The following is a 12,565-nucleotide window of genomic DNA, read 5'->3' as shown; positions in this document are numbered from 1 at the left end:
GAGCAGTCCTGGCGCCTGTCTGCATCTTAATCCAGGGGGGAGTATGACTGAATAATCAGTCGTTCGTTGTAGATTCTTAGTCTTTCTCTGTAATTGCATAGTTCGGGGTTGTGGGATGTCGTACAGTACTCTCAGCAGTTGGGATTTCCCTAGTGCCTGATGGGCCTGTTTTCACCACTGAGAATCTGCTCAGTCATTATTTAGCTTCCAGTTCATCTGTCTGCTGTACAATTTTTCCACATGGAATTTCCTACCTTCCAACAGGCCCCCGTACTTCTCTGTGGAAGTAAACACAGCTTTCTGTGCCCCCGACCATGTTGCTTCTGCTGCTGTGGCATTTGGCTCCTCAGTATTGTTGTTTTGGTACAGTTAGGACTTTAACCCAAGAACAGAAACACCTGCGGATTCTATACACTGTACCTTTCTTCAGCTTAGCTGAAGTATGTTTGCTTGGTTTTCACAGTGTAATAACCCAATGACCAAAGAGCCCAAGTTGGAAGCAGCTGTGCGAATCGTGCCCGAGTGGCAGGACTACGATCAGGAGATCAAACAGCTGCAGAACCGCTTTCAGCAGGAGAAAGAAGCAGGAGCACTCGATAAGGAGCAGCCAGAAGCACCCAGCCGTAGAGGTAAGTGCAGACCTTTGGGTTTAGGTAAGCATTCTTTGTGTTTCTGAATTTTATTTGTTGTAAAGACAACTATATCATGAATAAAAGGAAAAGAAAAAATCTTCCATTAATCCTTCCATTCTAACATCAACTAGTATATATTTTTCATTTCCCTTTTTTGTTGGCCTTCTAAAACAGTATTTATTAATGCACTTGCTACCTTCTTGTCTTGTTTTCATGGGAAGAAAAGGAGCACTTTGTGATTATTGTTACTTAGGTTCATGAGTCTCGTGATACATAAGCCAAACCGGACATTTAGGGGAGCTCTGTCAGATTCCTTGTTTCTCTAGTAAATCTATCAATCAAGGCACAGTGAATAAACATTTAGATCAAGACAAAATATATATGGATTTGAAAAAAGTATTCTTTAAAACAAGCATAATGGGGGAAGGTATGGAGATGTTGGATTTCATCTAAGAAGAAATTAATTTTTTTGTTTTTCCTATTATGTGTATGTCTGGAGTGGCAGCTGCCTGAAATGATTAGACTACAAAAGTAACTTTTTAAAAACTATTAACAAGCTGGGCTCTGGGTTTTTAAAAAATATTTATTTTTAAATTGCCACATAATAATTGTACATATTTGTGGTGTACATAGAGTTGTTTTGATACATTCATGGGCTGTGGATTTTACAATTTATTCTACTTTAAACTAATCCTAAAAAAGCAATTGGAGAACACGCTTCTTGAGTGATTCACCTTGACATCCTGAAGATTGTGTTAAATATCACAGCTGGAAAGTTGTATAGTCATTGTAAAAAATAGTTCAAATTCGTTTGTAAAATCTCAAGCATTTCCTTAGGTAAATGAGCAAAGAATGTTGACACACTGTTCAAATTAGAGGAAAACACAAATAATAAGTGAATTTGAGGAAATAGTAATCAAATTAAAGCAGTCTGTTGTTAATATCTGCTATATGGCATAATAGACATTATTAATGTCGTTTACTGGGGAGATGGTGAGGCAATTGTTTTGGGTATACCTTGCTGAAGTTTTATGTATTAGAAAAACTCTTGTTAGAAATCAGTGTTATCTGTCATCAGGAGGAGCCTTTAAAATGTTTATACCCTCAATAATTTTCTCTTGAGAGTTTATCTTAAATAATTCAACAGACAAAAAACAGAATGGGTGGTGCCTGTGGCTCAATGAATAGGGTGCCGGCCTCATGTACCATGGGTGGCGGGTTCAAACCTGGGCCCGGCCAAACTGCAACAAAAAAATAGCCAGGCGTTGTGCGGGCGCCTGTAGTCTCAGTTACTTGGGAGGGTGAGGCAAGAGAATCGCCTAAGCCCAAGAGCTGGAGGTTGCTGTGAGGTGTGATGCCATAGCACTCTACTGAGGGTGATAAAGTGAGGCTCTGTCTCTAAAAAAAAAGAAGAAAAACATTATATACAGGAAGAAATTTATTTTACTGTTATTTATAAGCATTAAAAGCAGTTTAAACATCTAAGAATGGAAAATGTTTGTATGCTATTTAGTGAAAAAAAAAAAAGAAGAATCCTAACAAAAAATGAATGCATATTTACTGCAAGTAAATTTTGTACTTGTGGAAACAATTTAATTAGAATGAGTTTTGCTGATAGTTTCAATGTTGGTTTAAGTCCCTTTTTTTCGCCCTTTCAAAATATAATATGAAAACACCAAACCGAAGCTCCTAAAACTTTAATAATGAGAGATAAAATGGCGGCGAAGGTACAAATAATGGGTTGCGGTGGTGGAAAATGCCCACTGTGTAGTTTTATAATTTTGAGAGTAGTCTGTTTTATTTTCTGCTGTTTTTTTTCCATAGGCCCTCAGAGACGAGAAGAGCTATGATCTCTGGAGGAGGATAGGAAATTGTACCATTTGAAAAACAATTTTTATACTAAATGCTAGTTTTTTCTGATCTGTCTATACAACTGCTGATAAACTCACTGGGCAGGCGTGCCACCCCTTTTGATTCTGAGATTTGATCTTGACTTCTGCATATTGGTTGGCGCTGGATCTTTGGGGTTGAGGCTCTACTGGATTTGTACCTCAGAGGAAGACAAGTGGCTGATCTCTCAGGACTCTGTAAAGAGCGGTGCTCTAACCAGAGCAGAACGGCAGCAACAGGAAGAAAGTGAGTCCTTTGGTGCCCACTCCCAAGAGCACAGACATGCTGCACTGTGACAAGGAGCAGGCCAGCCAGAGCCGCCGTGTTCTTCCGTACCTCAGTTAACCTGCAGCCTGTGCTGCACTGCGGGTGCCCACCCTGCACTGGGCCAGGCTGGCAGAAGCTTTGTCCAAGGTCCGTACCCCTCAAGGTTTACGCCAGTGTGGGCCTTGTGCTGCCTCCCTGCCTTCTCTTCCCAAGTGTTAGGTGCGTTGTTTGATGGAAGGAAACCCAACCAGTTGGGTGTCTTCAGGGCTGGCTTGGTTTGGTGGCTAAGCAAATTCATTTGGGGCCAGGATGGGGGTGGTCGGGGTGAAAGTAGGAAAACAGGAGTAGGAGGGCTCCGGAGTGTTGGGGGAGGGAGGAAGACCAGAAGTGGCCATTCTCTTTTATAAACCATTAGTACCATCGTAGCTATTTGAAACAAACAAAAAAACATCATTCACCACCCAATCCCAGTGAACTTTCTAGGTAATTATTGTATAAACAATTTTTGTATTTGGCAGAGTCTTTTCTTTTTTTCCCACTTTCTAAAAAAGTCTGTTGTTAGTTTCTGTACTGGATATAGCCATACCAAGCCCCCACCCTACCCCTCCGCGACCATCTCAGAGGGCTCAGGGTGTTCTCGGCACAGTCACTACATCCTGTGTCCTCTCCTGCAAAGGATTTTTCTCTCAGACCCAGGGAGCTGATGGGTTGGACTTTTCTCTACAAAGTGCTCCCAGATCTCAGACCAGGAAAGATTCTGACTGAGGGACTGGTGATTTTCTATACATTATTCTATATTCATTTTTTTCTTTTTGAGCACTGTGGGTTGCTTTGAGCACCCACACCAGTTGCTGTTGAGTCCTTGGTTTTGTGTCCTGTCTTTGCCCAGCAATTGTCCCTCGTGCAGAGCAGCATTTGCTGAAGAACGGGCTCTACAGGCTGTGGGTGTGCTGTGGGCCCAGCTGTGCATGAGGCTTCACTTCCTGGCTCCATCTCAGCCCAGGTTTGGGCACAGCAGCAGGCACTGATGGTCGGTCATACACCTGCCTTCCCAGGCACACAGGCCTTTGCTTTCCTATTTTGCCTGCTTTTAAAAAATACGAGGATAGGCAAAGATGGATCGCTAAGTCCCCACTCTTCTAAGCCACATAATACATTGATGTGCAGTCTTTTTTAAAAAACCATATTCTTATCACAAATATCAAGTAATTTATTTTTCCCATTTTCAAATGCAAAAGTTAGCTTAGGAACTGCAAATGTTAGCCAGTCATACTGAAGGATATTTTGACTTTGCTTTCATAATTCCATTAAAAATTGGTCAGGGAAGAGCTTAACAAAGATAAACTAAACCGACATGTCCTTCAGAATAGCTGCTGTTGAAGGTTGTAGCACAGTGTCCCAACATCCTGCCCCCTGCCTGGTCAGAACAGCCGAAGAGATAGGATTGGTGAGATTAAAAAACACTCATTCAAGTTCATCTCCACAGTTAAGCCTTCAGAGAGGCAGCTGCTGTCTGCAGCCATGGGCAGAAATGTGCATTTTCCCTGTTTACTGTATGGGAGGTGGAACAGGAAGTTCTCAAGTCACTAGGATATGCTTTTCAATTCTGGTTCCTGTGGGACTTGCAACTGGTCACCTTTCTCTGTGTCTTCCTACAGCCTCTTGTATATTCACAAGGAAGGCGCGTAGTAAACCATGTTCTTTGTGTGGCCTGTCTTGTTGCCCTGCACCCATCACCACTCTGATATAAGTCAGACTCATAATTGACTGAATAGTGCGAAACCCACCTTGCTTCTCAATGGCCTAGGACCCTCCTCCTGCTTTTCTTTTTTTGGTTCATGTGTCATAATCACTTTTCAAAATTAATCGAATGCCCTAGGAAACAGTGAGACTGCTAAAATGTGGTCTTGGTCAGCTGTGTCTGTTGTCTCTGCTCTGAAAATACATACTGTGACTGAAAACATAGGTAAGAAATTTTTCCCCAAGGAGCAAGAATTGATTATGCTGAATGTTCAAGCTTCTGGAAACTGTTCATGGTGTGATGTTCTTAGCCATCACTTTTATGTAATGGATTATCTTTGCTCAATCATGCCACAGTGGAAAATTTTCTTTCTGAATAAGGGGCAGAGTCAGATGAAATGTGTCTGTGTCGGAGAGACATGCAGCACCAGGGGCCTGCTTCTGTGTTCCATCCACAGTGAAGTTTCACTGGCATCAAGGCCCGTCACAGCCTGTTGCTAGGGCTGGGGGACGGCCCTGGCCGGGTACTGAACGCTCACTACGTGGAGAGGGAGAGCACAGCACGTTGTTTTCCATAAGAGAGATAAAGTTGTGAATCTGTCAAAATACTACGTTTCAAATTGAACATACAGATGTTGCACATCTACCAAGTACACAAGCATCATGGTGAGCTCAGCTCTCGGGAGAGCGTAGATTACATATATAGTGTATATTAAACAGTTTTCACAAATGGAACTTAATTTACTCTGCTATCCTGTTTAGAGCCTTGTTGTGGCTCTGCCTGAACGACAGACTTTGCTGTGGTTGTGGGGGCTGATTCTCTGAGCGGAGGGCTGAGCCCTAGTGCAGCTTGAGGAGGAAAGATGTCCCATCATTCCCTTCATCCAGGGTCATTGTTTATTGACCTCATCATTTGGTCAGGGCACAACCCTCATCGTGACGAGTTTAAAATGACTTCCTTTCTCCCCCTTCCCCCGTGAGTAAATTTAGATACTTGAAAGCAATCCTTTTCTAAAGTTGCCATGTCTTTTTGCCCTGAAAGATTAAAAGAAATAATTTAACTCAAGAGTTACATGGACAAAAGAAAGTTACAAGGGAATTCTAGTATGTTAGAATGTTAGTATTCTATGTTATTATGGTTATCCAAGTTCATGGAAATGTGTTGGCAATGGCTCCTGATGGAAACTTTCTTGGTAACAAAAATGGAGAGTGAATAAAAGATGGAAGGTGATTATGTGCAGAGTTATTTAAATGTATATTCCATTGGTTTTTAAGTACTTGATTTTATGGGGACTCTTTTTTGTGGGATGATGAGAGTTAATCAACTTAAATAGAGCTTGTCATGTGTAGAGTTTGGTAGGGTTACATTTTATTTAATCCATGTTTTCTTATGGAAAAGTCTTAATCAGGACTTTCATGATTATCTGATTGAATTCAAGCAAATTAAACACCATCAACTTGGGTGTTTATTGATATTTCAAAGCATCTGGAGGATACATATTTCTCATTCATTATGTGGTCTTTCGTTTCTCTACTATACAAAGCAACATTCTGGTTGGCAGTGGTGGCAGTGAGTCAGAGTTGAGTGGAGGTTCTTCCTCCCTCGGGGTATTGCTGAGTGCTGACAGTTTATAAAAACAAACCACAAAGTCAGCTTAAAGAGTCTGCATGCTCCCTAGCAGTGGTCCTTCAAGTCTAAGCTCCCTGGTAATGATTCTGCAAGCATGAGGCCCTTTCCTGAGTCTTTCCCAATCACCCAGCAGCACAGAGGCTGCATAAGGAAGGTTTAATGGGACTCGAGTTAGTGTCTGGAGCTGAGGCCCCCATCCCACCTGAATTGTATACGTTGCCTTACTTGTCACCATGTAGATTTCCAGAGAAGTGGGCATAATGCCTCTTCACAAAAAGCAAGATACGTTAATTTAAGGTTGACAAAATGAGAACAAACGGTTATCGAGCACCATGTTTTCCAACCAGTTATCCATGGAAAAATGGAGAAAATGGGAGAATTTTTAAAGAAACTATGTACTTTTAAAAATCTTATTTATGAATATCCAATTTTACTATAATCCTATTCCATTAAATGCAACCTAGTGTCCAGGTGCTGCCCCTTGCTCGGGAACAGCATTGGGGTCTTCAGTGTCTGCAGGACTCTGCACCTGAAGGGACTTGGGAATGAATTTCCTGGTACTGTAATGAAAATAAGGTCTGCTCAACACAATAAACTTTTTCCTCTCTTCTTTAAAAGTGTCTGGTTATTCATTCAGCTTTTATGTTTAGGAAAGGTAGATTGATAGAGTGCAAAGCTGGCACAAAAAGGGGTGTTTTGTAAACAATAAACTTTTTGTTGTAGTAGGTAGCACATACAGAAAAGTACACAAACCCAAGTGAAAGCGCTTGTGTAACTGTCACCTGGATAGAGAAATACAAGGAAGTGGAAGTGTGTGCGTGTTTTTTTTAGATTTATAGTTATAGTAACAGTTGTTACAGTGAGATCTACACGCATATACAGATTATATTTAAAATAATATAGAATATTTACATTAAGGTATATTTTTGAAACTAGATGAAGTACAGCATAAGTTTTACAAAAAAGAAAAATATATACAAGACAAAATAGAGTTAATAATAAAAATACAGCTATCTCTAACATGGAAACTTTTTGTCAGAAAGTTACATCTTCTTAATCTGATTGTCCAAATCACTAAAATATGAATGATTCAATGCCATTTTGCCAGAAATTCGTTTGGCAGGATCATAACATTTTCAAGAGCAAATCTAAGCTATTTTCATCCAAGTTTTTGACATGGGATGCTAGACTTCCTGGTTTCCATTTGGGAAATGTATTCTTACAGTCCTGTAAAGATTCTACTTCTGGCCACACTTCATTATTGGGAGTGCCCAAAAGCTCTGAAAATCGTGAAGAGTTGATCAATTTCTGAATCCCCATGGAAAAGTGGTTTCTTAGTTGCTAATTCTGCAAATATGGTGCCCAAATGTCAACTGGAGTCAAGTAACGAGCTGACCCCAGCAATACTTCTGGGGATCTGGACAGAGTGTTACTACCTCATGTAAATATATCCAAGTAGGTATTCCAAAAGCTCTGGCAAGGCCCAAATCAGCCAGTTTAATTGTTCCTTTGTCATCAATCAGGAGATTTTGAGGTTTTAAGTCTTGGTGAAGAACTCTTCCAGAGTGACAAAACACAATTCCTTGGAGGATTTGGTATAAATAACTCTTAACAAGTGAAGAATCCATGAACTGACCAGGAGGGATAGAATCCAAATAATTCTTGAGGTCCACGGAAAAAAATTCAAAGATGAGATATAATCTGGAATCCTGCTTAAGCACATTTTGAAGACTGACTATATTTGGATGATGAAGTTCTTTTAATAGAGAAATTCCCGAATTGCAGTACTAGGAACCCCTTCCTCTTTCTAGTCTGATTTTCTTCATGGCTACCACTTGCCCTGTAGTTTTGTGTCTACCCTTGTACACAACTCCATAGGTATCCTCTCCGATTTTCTCTATTTTGGTATAATCTTCCATAGTTAAGAAGTATGGCAGGTCCTCAGCAACTCTACCCAGCTTATTATCCCGTGGCAGTCGCAGCCACAGCTACCACCTTAGTGTTGCTACTCTCTCAACTTCCAGGAACCCTGGAAGTGTGTTATATTTTAAATGACACTTAAGCATCTAATTACTGGCTTTTAATAATGGCAGAGCAGCTGTAGCAGACTATTGCCGATAATTGTACATTTCACCAGAAATGCAATGGAATGTGACCAGAGACTGGCAAAAGTGGAAGGGACTCAACTACCAAAAAAGAAACAGATTGGGCACAGTGGCTCATGCCTGTAATCCTAGCACTGTGGGAGGCTGAGGCAGGAGGATTGCTAAATCTGAGAGTTTGAGGTTATAGTGAGCTATGAGGCATCTACTGCACTCCAGCCTGGGAAACAGACCAAGACCCTGTCTCAAAAAAAAAAAAAAAACCAAAAAACATAAACATATTGGGTAAGATCCATATTTAAGTCAGTGTTCTTCATGTGGTCCACAGGGAATAAGACAAAAAGTAGTCTTACTAGGCTGAGGAGTCAAGTCAGTTCAGGGCTGTCTGAGCCGCTACAAATTGAAGGGGAAAATCCCAAGAAAGGAAGATAGCCCCCAAATTTCCCTTACATAGTCTCTTCAACTCCTTAGCTGACTCCCATCTGTGTGCATAAACAGGACAGGATTCCAAGAGGCCCAGTGGAAAGCAACACTTAGAAGGCTGGAAAAGCTGAGCAGAGATCTTAGCAATGCTTGCTAAGGAGGAATAGCTTGGAATTTATGTCTCACTATGCTAGAGTGGTTTGGAAAACATTTGAGGTTTTCCTTAGAATCCCAGAGGGATTGGAATTAGGACCGCAGCTCAGCATTCAATTCTAGGCTCTAGGAGTGAAGGCAAAATTAAAATAGACTTACCCTAATAAAGCCTAAAGTCAAGACTTCAAACAAGCAAGGCAGTAACTTAATAACACTAGTGACTACTAAAACTAAACAGTTTTTGTGAGAGAAAAAGAAGACCCCAGAGTCTACAATATATATCATTCAGGATGTCCAGTACCTAATCACAAATCGTAGACATGAGAAGAAGCAGGAATATGGAATCAAGAAAAAGAAACTCACCCACTGACAACTTTAAATGTTGAAATTATTATATAAGTTTTTAACATAACAATTGTAAATGTCTCTAAGACCTAAATGGATGCTTTTTAAATGCCTTTTGATATTTCCTATATTTGCCTATTTTTTTATTTTAAAATACTTAGTTGACAAGATTGTATTTAACACATACAATGTAATGATTTGATATGCATACCTGTGTGTGATGATTATCACAAATTAACACATCCATCACCATCTATGCTATACATTATTGGATCCCAAGCACTTGTTCATCTTAAAAACTGAAAGCTTGAACCCTTTGATCACCATCTCCCCCTATCCCTGCTCCTCTGGCAACCACTGCTCTGTTTCTATGAGTTTGACTTTTTTAGATTTTACATATAAGTGAGATCATGCAGTATTTTGTCTTTCTGTGGTTATTTCACTTAGTGTAGTGTCCCTCCAGGTATAGAAGCTACCGGAAAGGATAAATATAAGGGATGAAGAGATGGGAAATTTTAAGAGACAGATGAATTTTTTAGAAATTAGTCATCATGGTCAATTAATTAAAAATTAATTTCATAACCCATAGCACAGTGGTTATGGCACCAGCCACATACACTGAGGCTGGTGGATTTGAACCTGGCCTGGGCCAGCCAGACAACAATGACAACTACAACAAAAAAATAGCCAATTAACCAGTTTGATGAAAATATTTCAAATTGTATATAAAACCAGTGCATTGTACCCCATGATTGCATTAATGTACACAGCAATGATTTAATTAAAAAAAAAAAAAGAAAAAGAAATAGCCAGGCGCCGTAGTGGGGGCCTGTAGTCCCAGCTACCTGGGAGACTGAGGCAAGAGAATTGCTTAAGCCCAAGAGTTTGAGGTTGTTGTGAGGTGTGACACCATGGCACTCTACCCAGGGCAAAATAGTGAGACTCTGTCTCAAAAAAAAAAAAAAAATTCATGGATGGGCTTAGAAAAATATTAAACATTACAGAAGAAAAGATCAGTGAGCTTGAAGACAGGTTGATGGAAATGGAAATTATTCCAGTTGAAGAGCAAAGAAAAAAAGATTGAACAGTAATGAACAGATTCAATAACCTGTGAAGCACTATAACAAATACATCACTGGGCTCGGCACCTGTGGCTCAAGCGGCTAAGGCGCCAGCCACATACACCTAAGGTGGTGGGTTCGAATCCCCAGCCCGGGCCCGCCAAACAACAATGATGGCTGCAACCAAAAAATGGCCAGGCGTTGTGGCGGGCGCCTGTAGTCCCAGCTACTTGGGAGGCTGAGGCAGGAGACTCGCTTGAGCCCAGGAGTTGGAGGTTGCTGTGAGCAGTGAGCACTCTACCCAGGGGGACAGCTTGAGGCTCTGTCTTAAAAAAAAAAAAACAAACAAAAACTTGTTTCTCTCTTGATCTTCATCTGGTCTCAGATACATCACCACCCCTTCCCTTTAAAAGCAAGATAAACATAAAGAAGGAAGGACACACTTAGGCACATCATAGTCAAATGCTGAAAACCAAAGATAAAGAAAATCTTTGAAAAGTAGTAGCAAGAAAGCAAAAAACACACCTGGTACACAGGGGAATGACAATAAAAATGGTAGCTGAGTTTTCATTAGGAAAAAGTAGATGACAGCAAAATGGCAACATAAAATTCTGAAAGAAGAAAAACTTAACATTCTATATGGAAACTACTTTTTTTTTTTGAGACAGAGTCTCACTTTGTCACCCTTGGTAGAGTGCTATGGCGTCACAGCTCACAGCAGACTCAGACTCTTGGGCTCAAGCAATATTCTTGTCTCAGCCTCCCACATAGCTGGAACTACATGCAGCCACCCACAACGCCTGGCTATTTTTAGACCAGATTTTTTTTTGCAGTTTGGCCAGGGCAACCCTTGGTATATGGGGCCAGTGCCCTACTCACTGAGCCACAGGCACCGCCCAACACCTGGCTATCTCGCTCTGCCTCAGGCTGGTCTTGAACTCTTGAGCAAAGGCAATCCACCTGCCTCAGCCTACCAGAGTGCTAGGATTCCAGGCGTGACCCACCACACCCAGCCTGGAAATGGTTCTTCACAAATGAAGATTGAAATAAAGCCTCTGAGGGTAATTGAATGCTAAGAGAATCCATTGCTGGAGACAAGCACCACAGAAAATGCTAAAAATTCGTTAGGCTAAAGGAACTATGATGCTGAATATAAATTCAGATCTACAGGAAGGAGTGAAGAACCCTGAAAATAGTAAGTATGTGGTTAAATATACTATTTTTTTTTTTTTTTGCTTAAATTCTTTAAGAGATTGTTGATTGCTTAAAGCAAAAAAGTAGCTGTGTATCATGGGGTTTATAACATGTAGAAGTTAAATATAAATATATGAAAATGCACAAAAGATGCGTGTTGTAAGTTTCTTAAATAATAATGCAAGATAAACTGATAAGCTAAGGCAGCATATTATTTTCTCTAGTGCAACCCTTTAAAAAAAAAAGTGAAGTGAGCTTGGCGCTTATAGCTCAGCAGCTAGGGTGCCAACCACATACACCAGGGTTGGCAGGTTCAGACCCAGCCTGGGCCTGCCAAATAACAATGAAAACTACAACAAAAAATAGCCAGGCATTGTGGCAGGCTCCTGTAGTCCCAGCTCATTGGAAGGTGGAGGCAAGAGAATTGCTTAAGCAATCACTTTACTGAGGGCAACATAGTGAAATTCTGTCTCAAAAAAAAATTAAAAACTGCAAAGTGACCAGGCATGGTTCATGCTGTAATCCTAGCACTCTGGGAGGCCAAGGCAGGTGGATTGCTTGCGCTCAGGAGTTTGAGAGTAGTCTAAGAGTGAGAACTCATCTCTACTGAAAATAGAAAAACCTAACCGACCATGGTGGTGCACACCTGCAGTCTCAGCTACTTGGGAGGCTGAAGCAGGAGGAACTCTCTAAACTGAGAGTATGAGGCTGCTGTGAGCTGGGCTGACACTGTGAGACTCTAGCTCAAAACAATAACAACAACAAAAATAAATAAATAAATAAATAAATAAAAACTAGCCAGGCATGGTAGTCCCAGCTACTTGAGAGGCTGAGCAGGAAGATCACTTGAACCCAGGAGTTTGAGGCTGTTGTGAGCCTGGGTAACTGCCTCTCCCACGCCCCTCCGACCTCAAAACAAAGCATTATCCACAAAAAGCAAAAGAAGAGGTAAAGTGGAATGCTTAAATATAATTTAAAACTAGCCCTCCAGGCTCAGTGCCTGTGGCTCAAGTGGCTAAGGCGCCAGTCACATACACCTAAGGTGGCAGGTTTGAATCCCCAGCCCACCAAACAACAATGACGGCTGCAACCAAAAAAATAGCTGGGCGTTGTGGCGGGCGCCTGTGG

General features: G+C 41.0%; 1 protein-coding gene and 1 pseudogene across 1 annotated transcript in view; one reads left to right on the top strand and one right to left on the bottom strand.

The window, feature by feature from the left end:
* Positions 1-6,776, top strand: part of UGGT1 (UDP-glucose glycoprotein glucosyltransferase 1) — a 114,460-nt gene extending 107,684 nt beyond the window's left edge. Inside the window, exons 39-40 of the mRNA XM_003800346.3 lie at positions 464-629; positions 2,457-6,776. Coding sequence (XP_003800394.1) covers positions 464-629; positions 2,457-2,482 — 192 coding nt within the window. The 3' untranslated portion in view covers positions 2,483-6,776. The remainder of the gene's footprint in view (positions 1-463; positions 630-2,456) is intronic.
* A 426-nt stretch (positions 6,777-7,202) lies between these two features.
* On the bottom strand, positions 7,203-8,078 carry LOC100951616 (annotated as a pseudogene).
* Between the last annotated feature and the right edge of the window lie 4,487 nt (positions 8,079-12,565).

Source organism: Otolemur garnettii, unplaced genomic scaffold (genome assembly GCF_000181295.1).
Source record: "Otolemur garnettii isolate 467f Iridium unplaced genomic scaffold, OtoGar3 scaffold00173, whole genome shotgun sequence".
Taxonomy (NCBI): Eukaryota; Metazoa; Chordata; class Mammalia; order Primates; family Galagidae; genus Otolemur; species Otolemur garnettii.
This window is presented reverse-complemented; position numbering and strand designations above follow the sequence as displayed.